This window comes from Glossina fuscipes, unplaced genomic scaffold (genome assembly GCF_014805625.2).
Source record: "Glossina fuscipes isolate IAEA_lab_2018 unplaced genomic scaffold, Yale_Gfus_2 3, whole genome shotgun sequence".
In the NCBI taxonomy this organism is placed as follows: Eukaryota; Metazoa; Arthropoda; class Insecta; order Diptera; family Glossinidae; genus Glossina; species Glossina fuscipes.
Genome location: NW_023998417.1, coordinates 15,026,382 through 15,051,708, shown reverse-complemented (window position 1 = coordinate 15,051,708; position 25,327 = coordinate 15,026,382). Strand labels below are relative to the sequence as shown.

The 25,327-nt window shown below is 34.8% G+C and overlaps 4 protein-coding genes across 7 annotated transcripts; all 4 read left to right on the top strand.

Annotated features, from left to right (window-relative positions):
• The first annotated feature begins 135 nt into the window (after nt 1-135).
• LOC119634373 (YTH domain-containing family protein) lies at nt 136-3,890 on the top strand. Of its 2 annotated transcripts, XM_038028473.1 has the most exons (10): nt 136-172; nt 234-282; nt 423-444; nt 702-797; nt 862-972; nt 1,329-1,456; nt 1,521-1,697; nt 1,784-2,457; nt 2,522-3,461; nt 3,536-3,890. In XM_038028473.1, the coding sequence occupies exons 2-10, from the start codon at nt 259-261 to the stop codon at nt 3,581-3,583; spliced, it is 2,220 nt and encodes a 739-aa protein (XP_037884401.1). In that variant the 5' UTR covers nt 136-172; nt 234-258; the 3' UTR covers nt 3,584-3,890. The 2 variants fall into 2 exon arrangements, with proteins under 2 accessions (XP_037884401.1, XP_037884402.1); XM_038028474.1 differs by lacking the exon at nt 136-172 and having other exon boundaries at nt 179-282.
• Nucleotides 3,891-7,180: 3,290 nt separating this feature from the next.
• LOC119634372 (protein unc-13 homolog 4B) lies at nt 7,181-19,814 on the top strand. 3 transcript variants are annotated; one of them, XM_038028471.1, is made up of 16 exons: nt 7,386-7,489; nt 11,165-11,459; nt 11,765-11,962; nt 15,933-16,273; nt 16,355-16,402; nt 16,461-16,519; nt 16,584-16,684; nt 16,744-17,561; nt 17,628-17,842; nt 17,915-18,195; nt 18,260-18,418; nt 18,486-18,851; nt 18,929-19,189; nt 19,248-19,417; nt 19,483-19,661; nt 19,723-19,814. In XM_038028471.1, exons 1-16 carry the CDS (start codon nt 7,407-7,409, stop codon nt 19,812-19,814), a joined length of 3,666 nt encoding a protein of 1,221 aa, XP_037884399.1. In that variant the 5' UTR covers nt 7,386-7,406. The 3 variants fall into 3 exon arrangements, with proteins under 3 accessions (XP_037884397.1, XP_037884399.1, XP_037884398.1); XM_038028469.1 differs by lacking the exon at nt 11,765-11,962 and having other exon boundaries at nt 7,181-7,489; XM_038028470.1 differs by lacking the exons at nt 7,386-7,489; nt 11,165-11,459; nt 11,765-11,962 and adding an exon at nt 13,611-14,511.
• A 1,342-nt stretch (nt 19,815-21,156) lies between these two features.
• LOC119634376 (DNA-directed RNA polymerase II subunit RPB1) lies at nt 21,157-22,779 on the top strand. The gene is made up of 3 exons (XM_038028478.1): nt 21,157-21,530; nt 21,740-22,222; nt 22,284-22,779. The coding sequence occupies exons 1-3, from the start codon at nt 21,380-21,382 to the stop codon at nt 22,346-22,348; spliced, it is 699 nt and encodes a 232-aa protein (XP_037884406.1). The 5' UTR covers nt 21,157-21,379; the 3' UTR covers nt 22,349-22,779.
• A 1,081-nt stretch (nt 22,780-23,860) lies between these two features.
• Nucleotides 23,861-25,320, top strand: LOC119634876 (glucoside xylosyltransferase 2). The gene is made up of 4 exons (XM_038029288.1): nt 23,861-24,072; nt 24,135-24,432; nt 24,493-24,835; nt 24,895-25,320. Exons 1-4 carry the CDS (start codon nt 23,957-23,959, stop codon nt 25,221-25,223), a joined length of 1,086 nt encoding a protein of 361 aa, XP_037885216.1. The 5' UTR covers nt 23,861-23,956; the 3' UTR covers nt 25,224-25,320.
• The last annotated feature ends 7 nt before the right edge of the window (nt 25,321-25,327 follow it).

Below are 25,327 nucleotides of genomic sequence, written 5' to 3'. Positions count from 1 at the left end.
CAAAATGGTTGTTCTTTCTTTTGAAGGAGGGGGAGAAATATAACATAAAAAAGAAAGAATTTTGAGAAAAAAAAATATATCACACACCAGTCTATCAATTATTGATAATTTTTAGCTGAAATTTTTATTTGTTTTATTGACAGTTTCTGTTTTAGTAAATAATTTTTAAGAGGTAAAAAGTGAATAGATCAAGTTTACGACAAAGCGGTTATAAAATTAGTTTTCATTTACAGCAAAGTTCGCTGAATTATACAGCAAATGTCATCAGGCGTGTCAGATCAGGTAATTGCCAGTGAATTTAACACATAAGACGGTCATAAAGCCTTTCGTAATTAAAAAGACTTGATTTACTCATTGGAATTTATGATGCCGTATCATATATATAAAAAAATAATTTCACATTTCATTTTTTATCATTGCAGATGAAAGTACCCGGAAACACAGGTAATTATTGCAAAAAGAAAATCTTTTACCGAGGGATAGTATTCTCTGTCGACGTAATTATAATAATATTGAAAAAATATATATAAAAAATATGAACGATTGTATATTTCGCCAATAAGAAGGAAACTAGAAAAAAATTGTATTATCATAGTGTAAAGACAGCGAACAGAATTGAATGGAATACAGGAAAAAGAAATACTAAACGACTACAATAATTTGTAAGCAACTTTTGCTTTCTTTTCTTAAAATGATTATAGCGAAAAACGAGGAGCGCAGTATACCATGGAGTCAGCAAGTGGATGAAGTCACCTCATATGAGAATTTAACATCTCCAATTAATGAGGATTCGCCAGGTAATTGTTTTAAAGAAATGTTCTGATTGTAATATTTAATAAGCAGAATTGCTTTTTGTTGCAGCTGCCAATCAAAGCACTTCAACACAATTCCAATATCCACCTTTCAATGCTAAAGAGAATCAAAACTCATCATGGAATAACTACAAGCCACGTAAACCGACTTCTAATTTTGGTAAGTAATACAATTATAAGCGCACCTGGCATACATATACATGTATCCTGTGGCTTTCGTTGCAAACACTTTCGAAATGAAAATTGTCGTCAGTCTATACAATACAATACAATAAGTGGGGTTTCTTTGCAACAAATAAAATCCATGCTAGCACCTATAACTAGAGATTCAAAGTTCAAACTATTAAACAGTTTGCTTTTAGTTTAGAAATAAAATCGCTCCAGAACGTGTTACAAGACTTGGATGAGTTGTAAACTATATCTTGGTTAATCTTTTGCAGAGCGTTGATATAAATAGTCTTCTTCAATAATTAAAAAAGCGCAAGATTTTAACAAGGATTTATTCTCACATTTTAGATAATAAGAAATACAACAAACCTGCATTCTACAATAATTCTAAAAGAGATGACTACCAATTAAATGCATGGGGTTCCAACAACACGCGTAGAATAAATTCTGACAATGCTCCAGGTATTTTTAATAGAGTAAGTATCATATTTACTAAATGATACTTTGGAGAATGGTTATCATTTATTTATTTATATCTAGGCTAATCGTTACGATGATGGACGATATGAAAATTATTCATCGGAAAAACTGGACAACAGACCTAGCACTAATAGCGCACCCGAAGAGAAGAAAGCGAGCGCACCGCCAGCAGCATCTGCTCCGAAAAAGACTACATGGGCATCAATTGCCTCGCAACCCGCAAAGCTTACTTCACGAGTATGTCGTTGAATAATTAATCTAACCATAATGAAAGGTTTTCATTTCGATGTCAATATAATCATTCATGTTCTTTGTTCGTTTAGGCGACGCTCACTACTTCCAGTCACAAAAAGAAGGGTCCAGGTATGCCGCCACCGCCCATGGTTCCAGGGAAGCACAATTTGGACGTTAATACATGGGATTTGCCTAATAATAATCCGCCTCCAGTGCCGTCGCCACCGCCACCAATTGATTTGGGTTCGACTGATATTAATTCCGACTTCTCGCCTGGAGTTGGCAGTGATTTTGATATAGGAGGAGCTCGCAACGACAGGGGTGGACATTATAAAGGACAAGACGTTCTTAAAGACAACGGTGCTAAGTTAAACTATGCGGGAAATTTCGGGCGCACACGAGGTTCCCCCAACGGCCACTCTCGTAAAAATTGGTCCACACAACATCCTTTATACCAAGGAACGAGGCAATCTGGGGGGCCGCCGCCATCAGGCCCCGTGCGTAGAGGTGAAGGCCCAGCAGGAAGCGGAGGCGGAAGTAATTCTGGCCAAAGTCGTTACGGTGAACGCAAAAGTCAGTATACATCTTCACGACAAGATCACGATAGCGGTTCCACTGAGCATCGTGAAGATAGCAATTCCCGAAACAGGGAAGTTAGTACCGAACGCGTTGTTGAATCCCCGCAAGCGGTTTTGGATGAGCTACGCGACAAAAACAATTATAATCCGACTGAACTCGATTTAGAGAAAGCTGCAACAGCCAGGTATGAAAAACAGAATATTTAAAAAAAATATCCTAGGTTATCCCTTTCCTTGTAACAAAAACAGGTTTTTCGTAATAAAATCATATTCGGAAGACGATATTCATCGTAGCATAAAGTATGAAATCTGGTGCTCAACCGATCACGGTAATAAACGTTTAGACGATGCCTTCAAAGAACGCCACAAGGAGGGTGGAAATATTTTATTGTTCTTTTCCGTAAACGGTTCAGGTCACTTTTGCGGCATGGCACAAATGATGACCGCTGTAGACTATAATTCTACGTCCAGCGTGTGGGCGCAAGACAAATGGAAGGGAAAGTTTAAAGTTAAATGGATATATGTAAAAGATGTGCCCAATAACAAACTCCGCCATATTGCTTTGCAGAACAACGAGAACAAGCCTGTTACGAATTCACGTGACACGCAAGAAGTACCTAATGCCAAGGGTATTGAGGTGTTACAAATATTGCACTCTTATAAGCACTCCACGTCTATTTTCGATGACTTTTATCACTATGAAAAGAAACAAGAGGAAGAAGTTTCATCTAAGAAACCTACCAGCCACGATGGTCCGCCTCCTGTGGGACGTTACTTCAATCAGCGCCAAACTGATGATCGGGATCGCGATCGCGATCGCGACAGCCGAAGTGGAGGTGGTCAGCGTTATTTTAGCGGTGGTTCATCATTTCGTGAACGCAATAATACACATCGTGGCAATTTTAATTCTTATAATGAGCATCGGCGTTTCGAAGGCCCTCGATCTGGCAGTGGGGGCAACGATCGAGTTGATTTTAGAGATGACGCTGACAGAGAAAACAATGAATATAGCGGCAGTGGAAGTGGCACTAATAGATATGTTTCTAAATACGATTACAATCGGCGTGGGGATGATCGAGGAGTACCCAAGCATAGTAATCGGGAACGTGACTTTCCGGAAGAGCATCAAACAAAAAATGAGCAATCTTCGCGACTCCGCTCCGGACCAAGAGAAATACAACAGCAAAAAGTATTGACGTTACTTAATTTTTAATATGTAGACTGCTAATAACTATTTTTGGTTGTTTCCCATTATACTTTTAGGACAACGAATATCCAAATACGGAACGAATCCGGGATTCTGACTACTGATCAGTATAATCGATCGGCAAAGTTTTTAATTTAATTGAGGAAGATATAAGCGGAGATAAATGCAAATGTTATTACTGACATTCGAAACCACTAAAAACATACAAACACATTTACATTCACGCACGCACACCTACCCATACCCATACAAACGCAAATACACATGCATCAGTTTACACTTACGCCCCAGGTGAAATTGAGCAATCAAATCGATGAATGCATTTGTGCTGCTGTTAATATATCTTTTTTATAATTTTTTATTTTTCTTAATTTTAGTTTAAAGATCAATTAATATATATATATATATGTATATATGTATGCGTTTGCATGTATATATATATATATATATATATATATATATATATACGATAATGATAAAAACATACGCGTAGGGAAATTTACATACACTAAACCTTAACTATTTGCATATGTATGCGTTAAACGAACATGAAACGAAAACAAACATAAATTACGCGTATTGATAATAATAATAACATCCGAGAATTACAAAAACATAAACAGCATTAACATAAGCATCTGAAAGATAAAACGGTTAGAACAAGCAATCCCATTTGTTAAATGCATACACGAACACAAACAGCATAACATGCGACATAGGGAGTCTTATTTTGAGCGTCAAACAACTCAGTCGCACATTACTATAGCAAATTTCAAATGCAAATTAATACTAAATAATTATAGATGCCGCGATTAGTTATAACTGCATTGAAGATTATTAAGAAAGACAACAATAAAACCAATTTGACAAACTCACAGAGAAATAACGTATACGGACGGACAAGAATTAATTGAACATAAAGCAAAACAAAATACTAACAATAAAAACATTTTTACATAATTATTTATTAGACTACATATTAACATAAAGATTATTTGTTTAATTGATAAAATAATGATCAGATTATTGATAACGAAAAAAAAAAAACATATATCAAGGGTTTGCTAAAGTCATTCCTTGTAGTTGCACTGTAATAAATAGAACCTTAAAAAAATAATAAACAAAAAAATCATAAAAAACAATAAAATAATAAAAAAAAAAAAAAAACGATTTGCATAATACAGTTACTTCTGTATGTACACGTCTAAAAAACGATATATGTATGTATATTATCATGAAGTAAATTTTCATCTTATACCATATTAAAAAACAGTAAATTTAATGAAAAAGAAAACAATTCAACACGAAGTTTCCATACGATCTGGGTTAAATAGTTTTTACATAATTATTATTATTTTCTCCTCGTCTTATTTATATAAGATTAAAAAGCAATACCTTAAGCCGTTAAGGAGACACATATAATCTTTTCTTTGACAAATTTACAAAGTTTTTTTCGATAAGACCGCTCTACCCACCACTTTCGTTCTTCAAGACTGCTAAGATGTGAAATAATTGTGAGAAATCGATCAGTGGCAAATAGGCTGTATTATGATATCCTGCTCTAGGCAAGTAATAGGTACAGCCAAGCCTATTTATCCTAACCATCTTTGCTCTCTCTCCCTCTCTCTCTCTCTCTCTCTCTCTCTCTCTCTCTTACTCTTACTCTCTCTCTTACTCTTTCTTAGTCTCACTCTGTACCTTCTTAAAATCCAATTATTAATTTTAACTTAAGAACATAATTTCAAGGAGCTCTTATGAATTTTCTTTACTTTCACCGCCACAGTAAAGCAAGGAAAAATCGTTTAGTTTTCTGAAAATATCATTGACGATAAAGCAATAACATTTTGTGCGTTGTTGGGATTTAGAAAGTAATAACTGACAGATTTATTTCTCAAATTCGAATTAATTTAAAGTTCGAAAGTGCAGCAAATGCATTTTTATTGAGCAAATAGTTGAAATAATATTTCCGAAGAAAGCGAACTATCGCGTTACTTTATAACCAATAAATTGCAAAACATGGCCAATACTAAAAAGCTCGACGACGTTTAATTGTACATGTGTATGTATAGATGTGTTATTTCAAATTTGCAATCCAAACATGTTTAGTTTTTATCTCTTGTTTAACATTGAAGATAGGTGTTCTCCAATATCTATAGAAAAAGAAAGGTAAGAACAAGAGCACTAAGATAACTGAAATATTTGCAGTCGATATAATAGACGAGTTGAGCGAATATTGCAAATTACTCAAGGCCATAAGAAGAGTAAATCTTTGCGTTTCCCGCATAAATTGAAAAGTATCGACATAGATGTATAAATAGATAAAGCTCTGGGAGTAATGGAATTCGAACTCGAACTATAAGATTTTAAATATATTTTTCGATCACGATAATTAGGCATCAATTTAATATTAGAGGGAAAGTCTAACGTTTTCCTTAAATAATTTAGGAGGATTCTATTCATCTACAAATAGTAAGTCGTTGTCAAAGTAAACAAGTTCGGCTTTAGGTGACAAAAAATCCAAAAAGATTCCGTCAATGCATTTATGCTAAACCTATCTACTAAAGTATCTAAAATTGGCCAAGTGACGATTTCCTTCGGCTAACATCTCTTAGAGAACTTCGTATGGATAAATGGCAATTGGAAGCAAACGTACGACTTTTTTATACGACAGAACATAACGAGATTTTATCGGATTTTTGCTGAAGAAAAAAATGTGGGTAAAATGTGGGAGTGTATGAAGGCTGCATTCGCTTTAATGTGGACAGAGGACAGGAAAAATTTCGCGCGATAACATCTTTGATTCCATTCCAGATCATTGCATTTTACGAATCGTTAATAATCAATGAAAACATGTTCAGCAAAGATAAAACTTGCCACGGATTACCCATCGAAGTTACTCCATCTACCTCCATTTCTTTAACGTTGCTATCAATTAATTCAAATGTCTATGATTTTACTATGCAATCACTACTGCCTGTTACACATCCCTTTTGATCTGCTTATATTGGGAATCCACTAAAACTCTGAAGATCTGCCACATGACGTAAGTTGGCATCAAGTGCTAAATTTTGAGAAATTTTGAAAAATTTGAGTTTCGGAAAGAGATATTGAAGTTAATTAGAGATAGAATATGCGAATATGTACGAATAAGCAGTTGTGAATTTTGGGTGAAAAAGGTAGATTAAAAAATTGATGGGATGTTCTCGCAATATATTAATAATTTGTGAACGCAAACGAAATGGAGATTTCACTGTTTGCGAATAACTCTTTAATCTAATGATTGTGTTGATGCTTATAAATCTTGGCGAATGTAAATAAAAATGCAATAAATGAGAGCAAATGAGGTTGCAATAAACCAGACGCACACAGACAGCAATACTAACGCTAGGAATTCTGATTTGGTAACATTCAAAAGACCTGATTCACACTTATTTCATCGTATTGCACTTAGTGCTATCACATACAGAAAATTCACCCAAACAAAGCATTTGCAAGCGGAGAGTGCAAGTATTTGTAGTCATCAAATTATAAAAATCACCGAAATGTGTGTAACTTTCATTCTCCATGCACCGCAGTTATACTACGTCATCTCTAACATCTTTTATACACGCTAATCACAATTTTATTTATATCTGTTATGCGACAGTCGACAGTCTTTACTTTATAGAGTAACTTTGCGGTGGCTCAAGTTTAGTTCGCTTCGTTTTCTGAATAGGTTTCGTTGTGTCTAAAATATTTGCGCTTTTCAACAAATTTTATCGAAAGCATAAGAAAGAAAGGCACGAGTATACAACTCATAGACTCATAGCTGGTTACCCTTGCTAAAATAGTGCGCGAAACGGAAAGCAATCGAAAATTCCATTTGTCTCGAGAGACCTTCAGGTGACAAATCATTAAAAAAGTTAAATAATAGTTGTAAACAACAACATGAACGAAGAGCAAATGTGGAAGAATTTCTATGAGAAGCTGCAGGAATTGAAAACTAATCCACCAACAGAGCATGAATCCAGGTAATGAACTGAAATTAAAATAGTATTCTCAACCTAAGATCTTTTCCCAAAGAAAATTGTCTCCGTTTCGTTTCTCAGCTTCTTTTATGTTAAGTCATTTCGTTTATTCTTCTAATTATTTGAAATTATACACATGCATGCGTCCGTGTTTTTTTGTACAATTAAATGTCTATAGTAAAATTCGTGTTCGGTGCTGTGAGTAAGTGAGTGAGTAAAATAATAGCTAAACACATTTATTACATATATGCACAGTGAAACCTTTTTGAAGGTACACCATTCCCATTTAGGAACAAAAATTTCTCGCTATCAATTAAATAGCTACAGGTGATAGGTATTGAAACGTGCGGCTGGCAAGGCAACAAACCGAAGGCGGTGTGGAGAAGACAAATATGCCAAAATTGTTCATTTCAAGTCAAAGTTGCTCATGTCAACTTCACCGCAAACGATCATGCCTTCGACCATGCCTAGTAGCCTTCCGCTACTTCTTGGTTTGCGCGTGTGTGCACACATTTGCGAACTTATGCTTTCAGGCATGGTTTCCGTTGCAATTTTTAAATCAATATTCACTCGAAACAACCGTGAAGTGTGGTGCTTTTAAAATTCCGGCAATGCCTCCGAGAATTGGGAAACTGCCATTTGCAAAGTAGGCGTATAAAAAGGATTTGACTTTTCAAAAAACCTTAGTCAGCAGCAATTAGGCTTGATACATACAAAAAAGCTATCGAAAAACCATCATAACTTAGTGGAATTGATCTCTCTTCCATATCCGGTGAATTAGATTTTACCGCTTTTTCTGGTTATTCCCCAGTGTGATTTATTTAAATGAATGTTCGTGACGATATCGACGCTCACGTGCAAACATGTATGTATGCTTTCGCACGACTACATGCCAAAGCCGATCACGCCTTAGTATTGACAAATGCTTCTAAGCAGAATAAATTTATTCAAAAAGTGTACGTTTTCTCAATATCTTTGCTCTATTTAAGAATGGCTAATTTATGTACGGCCTGGATGGACTCTTTCTCTACGTATAAGTTTACGTAAAAATTGTTTCGTTTACAATTCTAACCACAATTGCATTCTCATCAAAATCAGCGCAATTGTAACGGTAGTAATGCTGCATTTCTTTCTGCATATGCAAAATCAAAAGATCAACTACTACTACCGTTTTCTATCATAAACTTTGTTTATAACCCTTCGACATTTGTTCATTAAATAGTGTTTAATGAACCGAACCGAAAAATAAAATGTTGACCATATTTTTATTATTACGCGACAAATAATGGGAAAGCTAACGGATTTTCAAATGAATTCATGCGCTTTGTGTATAAGCCGTGCTCCAGGCGATATCCGAAATTTGTAGAAATCTCAACGCTGGCGAAAACTATTGCTTCATATCAAAGGTCAACAATGCACAACCAACCATATGTCTGTCGTATTTGTCATGATGAACTTAGTATGTCTTTAGATGTCCTTCATCCTTCATTTGTTTCTTCGTTCACTTAATAGCTATCGAACCCGTTATGTATTGCCAGTTATTTTGTTGTTATACTTCTTCTCCTTGCTATAGTAAGATCCTCGAACTTCGATCGTATTTTTACACGAAAGATACAATAATCTAAAGACGTAGATGAAAATGCCTCTGATCCTTTAGCAAGCAAGCGCAGCTAAGCAAGCGCAGTATGGAGAAACCTCGATAACCATTAAAAATACATAAGAGTCAAATTAACTTTCTATAGTTGCTAGAATAGTAAGCCTTATATTTTCTCTATTTGCCCAAACATTTCAGCCATTGTGGCTACGTTTCGATTTTCCCCATATACTTTGCTGATGCAAGAAGAAGAAAGGAGAAAGGGGACATTGATAGTGCTAAATAGTGATCTTACGCCTGTCTTTGGACGTTAAGAAACCAATTAACAAAGTAACAAAGAAATTAACTATGCCTTGATTCTTCGATGACTGAAGAATCGCTCCTGTAATAACTAACTCTAAAGACCATTCAAATATGTAAAAATATTATTATTTCGGTTTATATATGCTATAGCGACAGCTATCAGTTATGCCTATGCCTGCGTAGTTACAACATGAACTTTTTATTGTTAACAAACTTCATTAATATATGTATGTACTAATATGCTTCGTACGTGTATTTTTCGTACCGTATACCCTCAGCCCTTACATTTACCTCGACGCCTGTTGACGACGATTCTTTATCCAAATTATCTTGCCGCGGTAATGCAACGAAGAATACCGTGATGGTATGATTGTTTTTATGTTCCCCATAAAATAATACAAACGTATACCATGAAGCGTAGAGGCTCCATTGCAGCCAACAGAGTGTGACGCTGGTGGCATTGTATACAAAAATAATTGATGATGTTCAAGTGTAGCATTAGGTCTTGGGTTTAAACCGAAACTTTTTCATATCAGTTTGTTTATAACTAAGTTAACGTCTGTTTGTGTCTATTAAAATCGATACTGAAAAGGGGAGGTTTTTGTTTCGTATATTTAAACTTTCCACTGCCACTTTTACAAGTTATTTAAAATGTATCGAATAATGTGAGAACTGGAATGTATTTGTAAAAAATATTTATGTGAAACAAAAGTGATAAAATATTCTTTGGAAGAGTATGACGTTTAAGAGACGTTTTAAAAAACTTGGGCAAGCTTGTACTCGCAGAATGGTCATTTGTGGACGCAAGAGGTATATCGTGCTTGGAGATTTGAATTATATATGTGTGTACTTTAAGTTCAGGAAAAAAGAAAACTGTAGTCGCCTCGTATATACTGTATTCAATGTGCGTGGATAACAATCGCAAAGTGCATTACATGAGTGGTCGCTAACACATGTGCTAGAGTTCAATTTAATAGTAAACTTTTGAAGGATCAGCTTGGAGTAAACATTTGAATGTTAAGAGTAAAAGTTCATTATTTGGTAGTGTAGTTTTTGATAGTGCGATGGAGTTGTGAACGCTTTATAGGGCCAGATATTTTGATAAGTGTTTTCGCAATGAAAATTTGAATCTATCGATAAACACTATTCCAGAAACCGAAAACAAATTTCACATAAAATATCTGCATATATATGTTGAATGAGATGATGAAACGAACTTACTGCAATCTTAGTATTATTTTTATATACATTTTCGAAATGCGAGCATAGCCCTAATGTGGCGTGGACTCTTCGTAACGACCGGCAACGAAATTTTTTGTATAATTACTATTATTATTAATAATGTGATATGCGTGTGCACACCGAATTGTTAGCCAACCTAAGAGAACGAATTGATACTAATTGCACAACCATAGGGGGTATGTCAGATTTTTCCAATGTTCTTAAAATGAGCAGATATGAATCGAATAAATTATAAAAAATATATTTTCCTACCTTCACAACGTTTTAAGCTTTATCTTCTCCCACACATTTCCAATTAAGTTCAAAAGCCAGCGGTTGGGTGCTTGAATTCCGTAGTGATACTACGTAATGATAACTTAAGCGATAAAAGCACTCTTTTTAGAGGGATACGCAATTTTGCAGCTTGGTTTTATTTGTGACTGGGAGCGTTTTATTGTTAAATATGCGTTGAAAAGAGCTTACGTTGTAATGTCCGTAAAGAAATGTTAAATGTATTTGCATCTTTAATCAAGTCTTTTATGTGTGCAACATTTTTGCAGGCTCCAGGATGAAGACGGTGGATTTTTTGAAAAGTTTGGATCATTGTTGCGCCAGAAATCTCATATCGAAGAAAACTCTTTGAAAACAAACTTGGCACCGTTCGCCGTAGAATCGGAAAACGAAACTGAAGCTCATGAGGAATGGCAAGTTATCAAAGAAGAAGAGTCCCCCACCAGCAGCAGGGAGGAGTTGGATTGCGCTGCGGTGCAATCTTTAGAGCTGAAGCGAGATTTGAGTATAGAAGAGGTTAAGGAGAGGAAAGAAGAGTTCTTCGAGAAATCCGTTGGAATGAACGTAAGTTTTCCCAATGTTCAACATTCTAATATTCATTTTTGAAAATCTTCAAAATGCATAAGTCAGAAACGAAATCAAACGTTTTAAATGAAAGCGAAAGTCAAGTGCTCTGCAGCAGATGGTTTCTGAAATCGACACATATGCAAATACGATGCGTTTTTCAATTGGTTTTGTCCTATTGCATTAGGCAAAAGTAAAATGTGTTTTTTTCGTTCGGATGAAAAATCTGATCTCCGTGATCTGCATTAAACTATTTTATTTCGGATAATATCCACACTTTCTTGCTTTCTTCAAAATGGCGGCAGAAACTTCATTGCAAAGAAGATTTCTTGAAAATCGATTCGACCCCATTTGCTGAGGAGTCGGAAAGTGAATCCAATGACGAGTGGGAAATTGTGAATGCTGAAGGGCCTACGAGAAATGAAGAACAATCGCTTCGAATGATCGCAGAAGTGATCAAAATACGAAAACAAGAATTCACTATGAAATCTCTTGACATAGGTGTAAGTTTTAGGCAATATTTCTTTACTGCTTATCTATCGCATAAATAGGTTGACTAATACGTAAATCTTCATTTACTAATTTACTTTTTTTACACGTAACTAATCGATATTTGGCTTAAATCCGAATAAATGCAGATAGTCAATGTTTCGATTATTATCATATCTCATAAAAGTTTTTTAATCTAAACAAAATTCTCCAATGAGAAATCGTCGCAAACTTTCGCACTGAACGAGATATTTCGTTCGACTTTGTCGTTGTGGTCTCGCCCAGCCCTTTTGCTAATTTGGGAATTATGAAACAGGCAGACAATAACGGCTAAATCTTGATTATCAGATTATCAAGTGGGAGCAATAATTGATTCTTTCAAATCTTTACAAGTAAATTGAAAAATGAAATTAAAATGTCATGATACAAGGACTTGAGAATTGGCTCTCAAAATTGGCGAAGCTATCAGTGATTAAATATATGAATAAATGTCGAATCACATAAGCGCAAGAATTTAATTTTGTTCTTTATGTCGAATAATCCCAACTATTGAACAGAAAATATGATGCGGTCACTATCCAGGGAAAGATTTTGTCCTTTTGTCTGTTATCTTTAAGAAAGAAATAGGTTACATTTCAACTTTGGGGATTTCAAAGTGGAATATAGATGTGTTTATCAAAAATCAATCAATCCTCCTATACGCTGCTAGTACTACATTGTATATCAGGCGGTAGCAATTGGAGGCGCACATGAAGTTGGACGGCAAGACGAAGTTTCAAATTTAAGTCCATGTTAATACAACATAATATATTTTATTATGTAGAGGCGCAAATTCTAGTTCATCTCCTATCGATGTCGGAATGAACTCATATGAGGACGCATATGTGTCTCGCAGAAGTGTGTCTAGAGGTGAAAGTCAGATTGTCGATCTCAGCGTTTTTCCCCATAATAAACAGTGTAATGTTTTTATCGTAGCTGTACGAGCACAGAGTCTCTAATTTCGACTACAGATAGACGAAAGATCGGGGTGATATGGGCGTGTGTCGTCTAACTTGATAAATTTGCATTTATCAATCATTAATACACTTTCAATTTCAATTTTTCGGCCAGTGAACTGAACTTTACGTGTTACATTACAACAGCACTCACAAGCACATGAACGTATGTAGTGAAATTGTGCATCAGCTTTTATATTTACCACTGCAGAATGCTAGCATGGCAATTTTGAGATTCTCTTTGTAACTGACGTAAAATATTACTTATGTGCGTATAATAGGTAATAAGGTCTCAAGAGATTTATGACTGTGTACTGTTTGTGCTTGTATAGCTTACCCTTAAATTGAAATAGAATGAATTTAATATGCCACTCACTTCGAGCGAATGCAAAAGTTAGCATTAATATTTATTAGATCCAATTAAAAGCAGAATAGATATCAACCGATATATATGCTGATGTCGAATTAACAATTGGAACGAAAACTGCTTAAAAGGGTGGGTAATCAAAATTCGCTACACGATAGCTTTCCTATTAATATTGTTTTTTATTCAATTCTTTTAAAAAAAAAGTGAATTCATTAACAAATTGAGCTTTTATAAGAAATTCTTCTAAAATTAGAAGCGAAAAGAAAATTTTAAATAAGAGAACAATAAATGAACGGAAAGTTCTTTGAATCGAAGAACTTGCAGTTATCTCGTGAGCAAACGTGCGAGCGGCGCTGTGTTGATTACGAAGAAAACAAATATTGAAAATTTTTATATTCAAAAACGTAAAAATCAGCTCACGGTCAACGTCAACGCAGTTTTAATCGGAATAATCGCCCGTAAGTGCCCAGCACTACATGTGTCGTGGTCATTCGCTCTCCTTCGGTCAATGCCAAACGCACTACAAAATTATTAATTTCTTTAAAAAAAAAGTGAACAATAGTGCAATGGCTTCTCGACATTAACGCTCTCTGCACAAATAAACAAACATGCGTATATACCCATATAGTGATCGAAGTTGGAAATTACGTTGTCCTGCAATGTGTGCTATATGCAAATATTTTTAATGGACTTGGAATATTGGTTTGCAAAGTGTTTTTTTCTTTTAATCTGAATTTTTGCTCATCTTAATGGTTCACGTAACTTGTTTTCACGAATTGAATGAAGTGGTTCAGTGATCATTTCTATATATAATATAATCAGTTTATATATATAGCTATATAAATGTATTTATATAGCTATGTAAGTACATATATATTATTTCTTATTTATATGCATGTGTGCGAGCACTAGAGAAACAAACATTTTTTCGCGGCTTCCGACGTTAATAAAAATGAGTTTTCTCTCGCTCCCTCGAACGATTTATGGTGAAAATGCGAAAAATTCAAATTCATATTATTCAAGCCCGAATAGTCGCCGTACTCATGGAGACAACAAAAAGAGTGCTTCCACGCTATCATTGCAAGCGCCGTCCAGAAGAAGGATTTTAAACCGTAACGGTAGTATATCAACCAATCACTTTCGGGGCGTGCACAAGCACTTAATAGAGAAGCATGCGGAAACTGTTTGCCATTCAATGACTGTGAGTAACTTGGCAAATAGAAAAGGTTTGCTTGCTTTAATCTTTAAAGTTCGTTCACCGCTAACCAAATTCCAAATTAGTTTAGCTTCTGTTTAGTGTGCCACACTGTGTGTATTATGTTAACAAAGTTGAAAATTACTACACTGCGGTCGTCCAATTTGGTGAAGATTCCCAGAAATTAATGTCAAAAAAAGTCATATAATAAATAATGCATGGAATGATACGCAATATCAACATTTTTTTTAGATTATTATTGTTCTACGTTCTTTGGCAGGCAGTGAGGTGTAAAGGCGCGTTTCCCTTGGCTATTGTCGAATTACCAGAAAGACAAGAGAGGAACCCTATTTACGTTTTGATCGATTTGGATATAATTTGATATATCAAGGCAGGCACAAAAAGACGGACATGAGTAAATCGATTCAGACCTTCACGATAATCAAGGATATGAGGAGTTAGGGGGCCATTCATGGCCTTATTTTACGATTTTGCAAGCCACAAATACTCGTTATGGTGATTACATAAGTCTTTTATACATGATTCGAACAATTTCTCTCTCTCTCTCTCTTACTCTTACCCTACTCTATATACACGATACATATCTCAAACAATGACGAAGACTTCCAACGCGAGCTTGTTTTTAATCCTAGAGGAGAATGGCAAAATTGCAATGATTACAAAGGGAATTTGGGAATCATGGAGTATGCCGCATGAGAAAACCAAAGTAGTAACATTCACAACAACAAAAAAACAATGAGTAGCACATATGTCAATTTATAGATCGTAGAGATATTAGTTACGCCCCTTTTCACTAGATACATGTATACTTCTCATAATTTTAGTTTCGTAAGTATTATCAAGTGAACTTTCGTCCTTTGTTTCAAAACTTGTTGTAAAACTTCTTATCCGAGATGGCCACTAATTGCAGCTTTAATGTAATGTAGCGAATTTCGCTCAATTATTCTTCGCGACTATCTACTTTGCATTTTTCTTTTAAATTATCTCCGTGAATACGTAAGCCCGCGTGTTCTATGTGCGTATGTAATAAAGACAACCTCTTTTGTTTTGATTTACTTATGCTAATAGTTCGTTATTATTCTTTTACGCGATCAATTGTGTACAAATTTGTTGAAAGAACAATACATAAGCGAATCGTAGAAATATTGTAATTAACTTGAACAACGTGTGATGAAGACGTGCATATATATATATACATATATTCAAATATATACAGATATATATATACATATTTATGCATATTATTGTAGAAACACTAATGGACATATATCATCATTCAATTGTTTATAGAAGTGAAAATGTACAAAATATATGTAGATAGTGTATATCGATATGTTGGACTCAATAAATTTGTAAACTATTTTGTTGAGATTATTTTGTATTTTTTCATTTTTGATATTTCACAGATCGAAGATCTTTATGAAGAGATACTCTACGAAATTGCGAATAACATAGGTTGCGAATCAAGCGATGTTTGCCGAGAGTCACTTATTGAATTTGCTCAGGAGGCATTTAAAATATCGAATGAACGGCATGAGGATATTCTGAAAATGGCTGAGCAAAAGGAACCACCAAATGTACGATTAAATGTTGAAATAATTAAAGCTGAAAATTTAATGCCAAAGGACAGTAACGGATTTTCCGATCCATTTGTCACACTCTACTTGGAATCGAATGGTTCGCATCGCTATAATTCGTCAGTAAAAACTGAAACATTGAACCCCGTTTGGGAAGAGCATTTCTCACTGTACGTTCTCGCTAAACATCTTGCTTTGAGAGAGATCTTTGAAAAATAATTTCATAAATTATTCTTTTTCGTTATCCGCAGGCCAGTAATAGATAACCCGCGTAAAGAAGTGCTTATCTTAGAAGTGTGGTAAGTACAAATTTTAATATGCTCTATTTACCATTGCTCAATTTGTTATGCCCCTTAGGGACTTTGACGCGGCAGAAACCGTTAAGGAAAAGGTTAATAAACTCTTGGATGTCAAAGGTGGGAGAATTAATTTACAATTCAAGCCCAAATATTTGTCTAAATAACATAAATATTATTTTAGGTGTAAAAGGTTTGCGTAAATTGATGAAAGAAATAGCAATGACAGCTTCCACCGGTAAGCATGACAACGAATTGATAGGAAGAACGGCAATAACACTTAAGGTAAACGTCGAATTGTACAACGCGGCGACTCACTTTTGTACTGATTTTATCTTGCTTAGTCTATTCCAGTTTCTGGTTGCACTATTTGGTACAATTTGGAAAAGGGTAACAAAACGAAAAGTCGTGGCAGTATTCTGATTAATTTGGCTTTGAGTGCAGAAAAGAATAAACATGTTGCCGTTCAAGAACATAGACATTTACTTAAGTTGCTCTTGTTGCACGAGCTGGAATCGTCGCAGGTAGCCAATTTTTGGTGGAATGGCAAGTTTAGTGCAAATGGCGAGACGATTCGCTCCCAACATGCCGTTCAATCGGGCCTTTCGAGTTTTGATTGCGCTCTCAGCCAGTGGTCTGTCTACGCGAGTATACATGAAGAACATCCCTTAAGCTTTTCGTTGTTCAACTCTATACTCGATGTGATTACGCCGGTACTAAAATGCCACCTGAACGAATCGGACGACATGAAGACATTTTGGGATGGTGCTAAACGAATTTTACCCTCATGTTTCTCGGTTTTAAGAAAATTGCGCGCTAAGAATGTAAGCGACAAGCAAATCGTAAAAACTCTTTGCGACGTATTAGATATTTTCGCCAAAGTTAATACTTTGCCGCCTCCGGAGAGTATTGATTTATTTCCTCCTAATATATATGGTTGGATTAACAGAGCAGAGGACTCAGAATACAACATAGATAGAGCTATAGAAGATGCGATTCATGCCGGTACAAAAGAATGGTTGGAGCATATTATTGAAGGTAATCGCCAACCAAATGGCGAGCAATCAGACGACGAAAATCTTCAATACTTGATTAAACTAATACAAATGACACGTTCGGATTTGCAAAGAGCAATGGAGTATTTCGATAAACATTTTTACCAGTAAGTGTTATCCAAATGTTTCCTGGGGCGTCGAGGTTAATTTCTTGTTTTTTTGAATTTAAAAAGCAAAATGCGTTTAAATTTCTCAGCCGTTCTTTTAAAATACTATGATAAGAAACTGGTCGAAATAGTGAAATCGATTGTAAGTGAAGTTTGCGGCAATATAAAGCGTTTACATATACCGGACGAACAAAACGAAGCTTTGCCGGATCTAAGCGAAATAAATATGGGCACGACTCTGTTTGAATTATATCTAGTTTTGAAGCGCTTCCTGACATTAGGTATATATATTTTTTTTTGTTTGCGTCCACCGTATTCACCTCATCGCATTTTTTTTTTATACTTATTTTCAGGAAAGTCCCTATGTCCGAACGAAGAATTGGCTATGGAGAATTTTCACACATGGTTTATGACCGGGGTGACGCATTGGCTGGATATATCAGTCGTTAAGGCGTTGAATCGTATCGAAAAAGCCATCGAACTGGATAAACTGGTAGCCGTAGATGAAACTGTTAAATATAGCTCATCCGCTGTCGATACGTTGGCAATATTTTATCAAATAAAAATTTTTTGGCAACAGTTAGATTGGCCCGATGCTGAGGGTTCATACACATTTGTAGCGAAAATTGTGGATGTACGTAGGCGGAATCTGTTAGAATGAATGCTTGAAATTATATATATGCACTCTTTACATCTAGGATATTTGTCGCTGTTGCGTATTCTATGCCCAAAGAATGTCACGTCGTGTAGAAGATCTAACAAAAGACGAAAGCGAGCTATTTCACGTCACGACTGAATGGTGCTTGGCTATCAACAACATTGATTATATACGCCAAAGTTTGCCAGCTTTCATAAAGGTCTGATTTTTAACCGAATTTTGATAAGAAAACATATTTTCTAATGACATAGGAAAACATTCTTTAGGAATTAGGCACTGACGACGTTATTAAACGTTTGGGGGAATTTCGTAGCAACTTGGAAGCCGAGCGTTGCGAGATTACCATCAGAAATGTCATTGAGAATGCTTTAGATACGGAAAGAAATCAGATACTGGAGTTATTGGAGATTGTGGCCAGGAAAATGGCGCCACCCATCAGACGATTTTTGGCTGAAGGCGCTGAGGTACTACATGAAGATTCCAATTCCATGGAAAGGCTCATGATGTACTTGGAAAATTCGTTAAGAACGTTATACAATACTTTGAACGAAGTCAATTTTGCTCGCATTTTGGATGCGATATGGGCGGAGCTCTCAGTCATTATGTATGATTTAATACAATCCAATTTGGATGTACGCACAAAATTTATATATAAAAAGTGTACTTTATACTATATACTATATATGATGCTATACTATTTTTACTATAGAAGCGTCGACCTCCCGCATTTTTCCAAAATTTACGTCAAACACTTCATGTGATGATATCGTGCTTCAAAACCGGTAATATGGTTACGTCCGATATAGAAGTATTAACTGAAATTGAACGCATTTTGGATTTACACGCTTTTGAAACGGCCGATTTAATTCATCAGTATTACTTAGAGAGACTTGGCCATCAAAAAGAGATTAACAAATCAGAATATGGGCAACTGACAATACGAGCCAACTTTAATGAGACTGATTTGAAGGTAAATTTGTATTTTCACAAAAACCAATGTTTTAAAGTTTCCCCGCATTTCTCTGTAGCTGGAAATTATGAATGCGCGCAATTTGGTACCCATGGACACAAATGGATCTTGCGATTCGTTTGTTAAGGCACACTTTCTACCAAGTAACCGTTTCCTAGGGGTATCTGCTGTAAAGACTGCCGTTCAAAGTAAAACACGTTTTCCCCTTTACGATGAACAATTCACAATGTATGCTTAATCAACTAATTCATAAAATTCGTTAACATTCCCACCTTTGATTCCTTGATTTTTAGAAAATTAACTCAGGATCAACAAGAGAAACAAAATAGTCTGATATTGTTTAGTATAAAAGATAAAGACTACTTTGGGATGACGAATCAATATATTGCCGAGTGCTATATAACATTTGCTGATCTTTTAGCGAATGAAAATGACCAAATTCATATGGAATTATCTCGGCCGGAGTACACAGGTATTTAACATAATGCTCGGGGACTAATTTCAAACTTTTCATAATATTTCAATCATCACAGCCTCAGAAACGATTCGCGCCTTAGAATATCGCCAGGGAGATAAACAAGCCAAGGACTTTTTGAAAAAATTAAAAAATAAATCGTATTCATGAGAATTAATTAGGAATATCAAAAAGGTTGTATTTGCTTAGAACAATGATACGCTGTTTCTTGTGTTTCTTTTCCTGAAAGTATTTGAATATAATCTAACATATATATGTAAATAAGTGCACATAAATTAAGGTAATTTAATATCACGAAAACTTAATAAAAGCATATAAGAAAATTATTATTATTATTATTATTATTATTATTAATCGCTTAAAAGGCACAATGAACAATAAATGAAAACTTCACACGAATATATTTTTAAATGGAAAATTTCTTTTTTCTTTCTTTCTATCGACAATATTCCTTTGCACAAACCCATAAGAAATATATGTGTTACAATCGAAAGTGAGAACGTGCCTTGCTTAATAAACGAATAAAGGTAAAGTAGTATAAAAACAAACACTCTTGAATCATTGACATATGTATAAATAAAAGAAGTAATGTCCATCGCTCATATCGTTATAGATATTTGTGCACTCCTTTTAATTTATTTAAAAATATATCACACAATATATTTATATATATACATATACATGCTTCTCACCTGTAGCCTATGATTCCCGGGTTAGAATTAAAGAAATACCTGCTAATGTAGTTCAGGTCCTGGTCTTATTACAACGCTAAAATTCAAATTATTAAGAATTGTAAACAAACGTATTCAAACATTCTCTCTGAGTTGCAGATAGCAAGAGGCCTTGTCGCTTTAAATGCCCAATGTTTGATAGATCACTATGCATATATGCCTTTTAATTTATTCTTACATTATATAACCTATATATTCCGTCTCATTACTCACCGATAATGGCGTATCCTTGCTAAAAAGCTTGTTAGACTATAAACATTGCTAGTATAACGGAAGAACAAGGACAAACTACCTAGAGTGAAAAAAAGGTATAAAAGCGAAACCACAATGTAGATGACTTCAATGACGTAATCAACTAGTTCTTCGCTAAAACATTAAAATTAATATATGTGTGTGCACTATGTAAAGCGCAATATTTTCATAGTATTTTCGACGAATAAATTCTAGCTTCGTGAAAAAACTTAAGTTTTAGAAAAGTATCATTCAGTCACATAGAGTCACAAATCTTGCAATTACGTCCTATAATTATTTTATTTAAGCTGATCTGCTAAGAAACAGGGATCACCGGAAGCATTTTGTTGCATTATGAACACCCCAATCATGACAAAGACAAATATCAATTATATCGAAAGTGTAACCAATACACACACACAAACACGCACACACGTCGCAGTTTAAATGTTTATAAAATCCAAAAGAAGCGTTATTTAATACATATAACGTATTGGAAGCACGTATAAATTTTTAAGTCTACTGCATTGTAATATCGCTTTTGTCACCGAGCAAGTATTTTTGAATTTTAATACGTGACCCGTTATAGGCTGACGTTTAAAGAAATTGGAATTCGGTTACGCGCAAGTGAATGAAAATTATTGGCTTGCAAGTCCAAAGCCACAACAGTAAATAGACAAGAAGAGAAAAACTTTCATATAGAAGCACTTTGAATACGAACGATTGCAGTCGATTTATTTTTAAGACGCGTACATGAAGATTAAGGCGGTCATAAACATGTCAGAAAAAGTTCTCATTTTCTTTTTATGTTGCGCGGTTTTCTTTAGTTCGGTTCAAAGTGACGCATCCTACTCTCAGGACACATACGTAAATGCTTTACAAAACTCCCATATATCAGAACCGGGTGTGTGAAATGATATTATAAGAGATTGGAAAAAAATTTCTTGATTATAATAAATTTGAAAAAGTGAAATTAACTATATTTTATTTAAATTGTATTTAAATATTTAAATGCCAAGCACATAGTATGTGCTTTTTATGAAGTGAAATCCGTCGAATGAAATATATAAAATCTGTGCTAGTTGCTTAATAAATTATTTAAATGAATTTCAGATACTAGCGGTACTGACTTAGGGGGATATAGTTATTCACAGCCGCCTAACAACAACTACTTGCCGCCCTCTACATCTGCCCCGGCTTTTGGGCCACCAGCCCCTGATTATGGTCCTCCATCGCCCTCGTATGGGCCGCCACATCTTAATTATGGACCGCCTCCTTCTAGTTATGGCCCCCCTCATCCTAACTACGGACCACCACAGCCAAGCTATGGGCCACCGCCGCCCCTTTACTACAAACCAATGCCGTTTCCCTCCGATTCCCGCGACCATTACGCTCTCCTAGCAAAATTGAAAACAAAATTGAATCTCTTCACGATTGGCAAGATTCTTCTAAAGCTTTTAATTTTCAAAAAAATTATTAAATTTATTGGACTAATTTGTCTTCTTCTATTTCTGCCAAAACTAAAAGACATGTTCAAAGAAGATATGTCAACGGAAGAGGAGACTATGGAAAGCAAACAAGTGGAAACTGAACGAGGTAGTTAACGTATGATCTCATCTTTATTGATTTCTGCATTTCAAGTTTTCTTAACTTTCAGATTTGTTAAGAAAGCGCATCGAAGAAGCACATGATTTTGCCATAAGATCTATAAAAATATTTTAAGAAGATTTAACGTAAGGTTGTTTTTGTAAATGAAATAGCTTATATTTATTTGCTTGTATTATTTATTAAAATGTGTTGTTAAGAATGATATGACTGTATTCGTTTCCTTGATGGCAATTTATTGGAATATGGCGTATGATAGTGCTAATTTTATTATGTTTTTAGTTGCCTAAGTTGCCTAGACATTTTGTTGCATTAACCCTCCACGCCATAGACTAGTTTGTAACGCACAGAATGTTCGAACTAATTAAAATGAATCCCCTGAACGGATCCCTTCCTCTCTTCGATAATATTACGACCACATGCCAAAACAAGTAAAAACGCTAAGGCTTGCCAAGGCCTACCATTATATACTCACATCATCCTACATTGATATCGACTTTTCAAATTAACGCTTTATATGAGAAATTGTTGAAAAAGTTGTCCGATTCGAAACATTTACAATAGCGTTCGTTCTCGGCCAAGACACGTTAGTTTACCAAATTTTATCAAAATTGCTGCTTGTAAATTAAACACAAGAAAACAAGTTAAACAGAAGGGCAGACAGGCTTAGCTCGATAGGTCAGACTGTGCTTCTGAACCAATCGGGATAATAGGTTGCCGCCTCACGTACTTCTGTTCCATGTATCCGAAAAAACTTAATATACCCTCGTACAACAAGCAGTGTAGGCGTAACAATAAAGTCGGCCATAAATTTTTGCCGTTTCTCCAAAGAAAATCACTTAAATTTACTTTTAGCTTAGTCCACAATTGGCAAAGAATTTTCCATTTTGTTATTATCTGTCTGCTACTATCTATGTGAGGACCTACTTCTCGCAGGGCATATTCCATTAGGAATGCTCTACGACATACACACACTGCCTAGGTAACGTAAATTTAAGGCTAAAGAAATCCTTTAACCTAAACGTTTGGAGCTAATGAAGTATATATACGAATTTAAAAATATTGATTATTTTGTGATTGGCGAATATTTGAATGAAAGTATCAAGTTTGGATCAAAAAAGAAGAATCAATTGTTTGTTAAAAATAAGGTTTAAGTTAACTTACCAATAATACCTCGTATTGTTTTAAAGATATTGTTAAAAAAATCAAAATTCCCAAAAATATTACTGAAACTCTTTTTTTGTTTTCTTAAATGAATCGCACGGGTGGATCCAAAATAAACCGCTTACTCAATAGTGATTATATACTGATTATATCCGAGTTTACATCGCAATTATCAAGAACGCTTAAATGCTGAGTAGAAATCCGATTAAAGACATCGGATTTTTAACGCGTCACGCTATCAATCTCTAGCTCTAAGGGATGAATAATTAAATAAATTTAAAAAAAAAATTGAATCTGTTTGAAAAAAAATAAATTAATAGAAACAAGAGTGGTGATGAAATTGCTGACTTATTTTCGATCTTATTCGTAACAAATGAATGGCAATACTGTAAACAATAAATAGAGAAAAAAACTGAAAGAAACAAAATCAACAGGAATGAGAACTGAGAACTAAGTTTTTTAAATAGTAGATTTCGTTCGAATTTACAGTAAATTAAACTTTCCAGCACACACCAAATTGAATAGTAATGAGTAGCACATCAATTATATCGATTAGATGAGATGCGATTCCGGAGATTTGTTGTTGTTCTGAGTATACTTACAACAACAGTTCTATTATATTTATTACACCAGATCCTAGAACGTGGAAATGGAGATACATTCAATAAATCGATCTTGTAAGCAAAATTCAAATTAAATAAAATCAACAAAAGTTAAAAATGCTTCTCTTTATTATCAGTACATCAACGGAATCACAGCCATTGTACGTGGCCGTAGTAGTTTGTGGGCAAAGAATGCAAGAAGTATTGGTAATGATTAAATCCGCTCTCTTATTTAATTCCTCAAGAGAAAAACTGTATTTTCTAATCTTTGCGGAAGAACGTCTTACGATCAGTTTTAATGAAAAGTTAAACGATTGGCGCGCTATTCGTCCAGAATTCGATTTTAGATTGTTACCATTGCAATTTCCCCTTAATAGTGAAAGAGAATGGCGCAATCTTTTTAAGCCGTGTGCCGCCCAACGTTTGTTCTTACCGGTAGACGATGATTTAAAATTTTTATGTACATTTCGAGAATAATATTTCTCTATATTGCAGTCTATTTTAGAAACAGTTGACGCGGCACTCTACGTGGATACTGACATACTATTTTTATCACCGGTGGCAGATATATGGAAATTTTTCAAAAGTTTTAATGGAACTCAAATAGCAGGTGTTTCACCAGAACACGAAGATGCAAATGTTGGTTGGTATAATAGATTTGCTCGCCATCCGTTTTATGGGCCGCTGGGCGTAAATTCTGGGGTAATGTTAATGAATCTTACACGTATGCGCGAATTTAAATGGGAAGAAAAGGTATTGCCAATATATAAGGAATACAAGTTGCGTCTTACTTGGGGTGACCAAGACATAATAAATATTCTATTTTACTATCACTCTGGTAAATATTAAAACAATTTCTCCGAAAATAAAGTAAATATTGTAATATTGGTTTTGCAGAGAAACTATACCTAATGCCTTGTGAGTATAATTATCGTCCTGATCATTGTATGTACATGAATATTTGTAACGTTTCGGTGGAAGGAATTAAAGTTATTCACGGAAATCGTGGTTATTTTCATTCAAACAAGCAGCCGTTATTCCGCACCATTTATGAAGCGGTGGAAAGTTATCAACTTGGTCAAAATGAATACAATGAATTCTTAGTCCCACTTCGCGAAGCTTTGCAAGATTCTGTTATTCTAAAAACGAACTGTGGTAAGATATGGAAAGATGTCTTATTGGTTGCCAACAAAGTTTTCCCAAAGGAATTTATTGGATCAGCTTAATTTATTTATTTATATACGCTTCTTTCACATTCCACAATTTGTAAGCACTTTTTATAATGGCAACCGATTTGCCAAATAAATTGTAAAAGCAAAAACGAAGTATT

Coding starts and splice junctions, on each gene's coding strand:
- LOC119634373 (XM_038028473.1), top strand. CDS start 259: ATGTCATCAGGCGTGTCAGATCAG. Junction 283..422: donor CATCAGGCGTGTCAGATCAG/GTAATTGCCAGT, acceptor TTATCATTGCAG/ATGAAAGTACCCGGAAACAC. Junction 2,458..2,521: donor GAGAAAGCTGCAACAGCCAG/GTATGAAAAACA, acceptor TAACAAAAACAG/GTTTTTCGTAATAAAATCAT.
- LOC119634372 (XM_038028471.1), top strand. CDS start 7,407: ATGAACGAAGAGCAAATGTGGAAGAATTTCTATGAGAAGCTGCAGGAA. Junction 16,274..16,354: donor TGGGAAGAGCATTTCTCACT/GTACGTTCTCGC, acceptor CGTTATCCGCAG/GCCAGTAATAGATAACCCGC. Junction 19,190..19,247: donor TTAATGAGACTGATTTGAAG/GTAAATTTGTAT, acceptor ATTTCTCTGTAG/CTGGAAATTATGAATGCGCG.
- LOC119634376 (XM_038028478.1), top strand. CDS start 21,380: ATGAAGATTAAGGCGGTCATAAACATGTCAGAAAAAGTTCTCATTTTC. Junction 21,531..21,739: donor CTCCCATATATCAGAACCGG/GTGTGTGAAATG, acceptor AATGAATTTCAG/ATACTAGCGGTACTGACTTA. Junction 22,223..22,283: donor ACAAGTGGAAACTGAACGAG/GTAGTTAACGTA, acceptor CTTAACTTTCAG/ATTTGTTAAGAAAGCGCATC.
- LOC119634876 (XM_038029288.1), top strand. CDS start 23,957: ATGCGATTCCGGAGATTTGTTGTTGTTCTGAGTATACTTACAACAACA. Junction 24,433..24,492: donor CCCAACGTTTGTTCTTACCG/GTAGACGATGAT, acceptor TCTATATTGCAG/TCTATTTTAGAAACAGTTGA. Junction 24,836..24,894: donor TCTATTTTACTATCACTCTG/GTAAATATTAAA, acceptor TTGGTTTTGCAG/AGAAACTATACCTAATGCCT.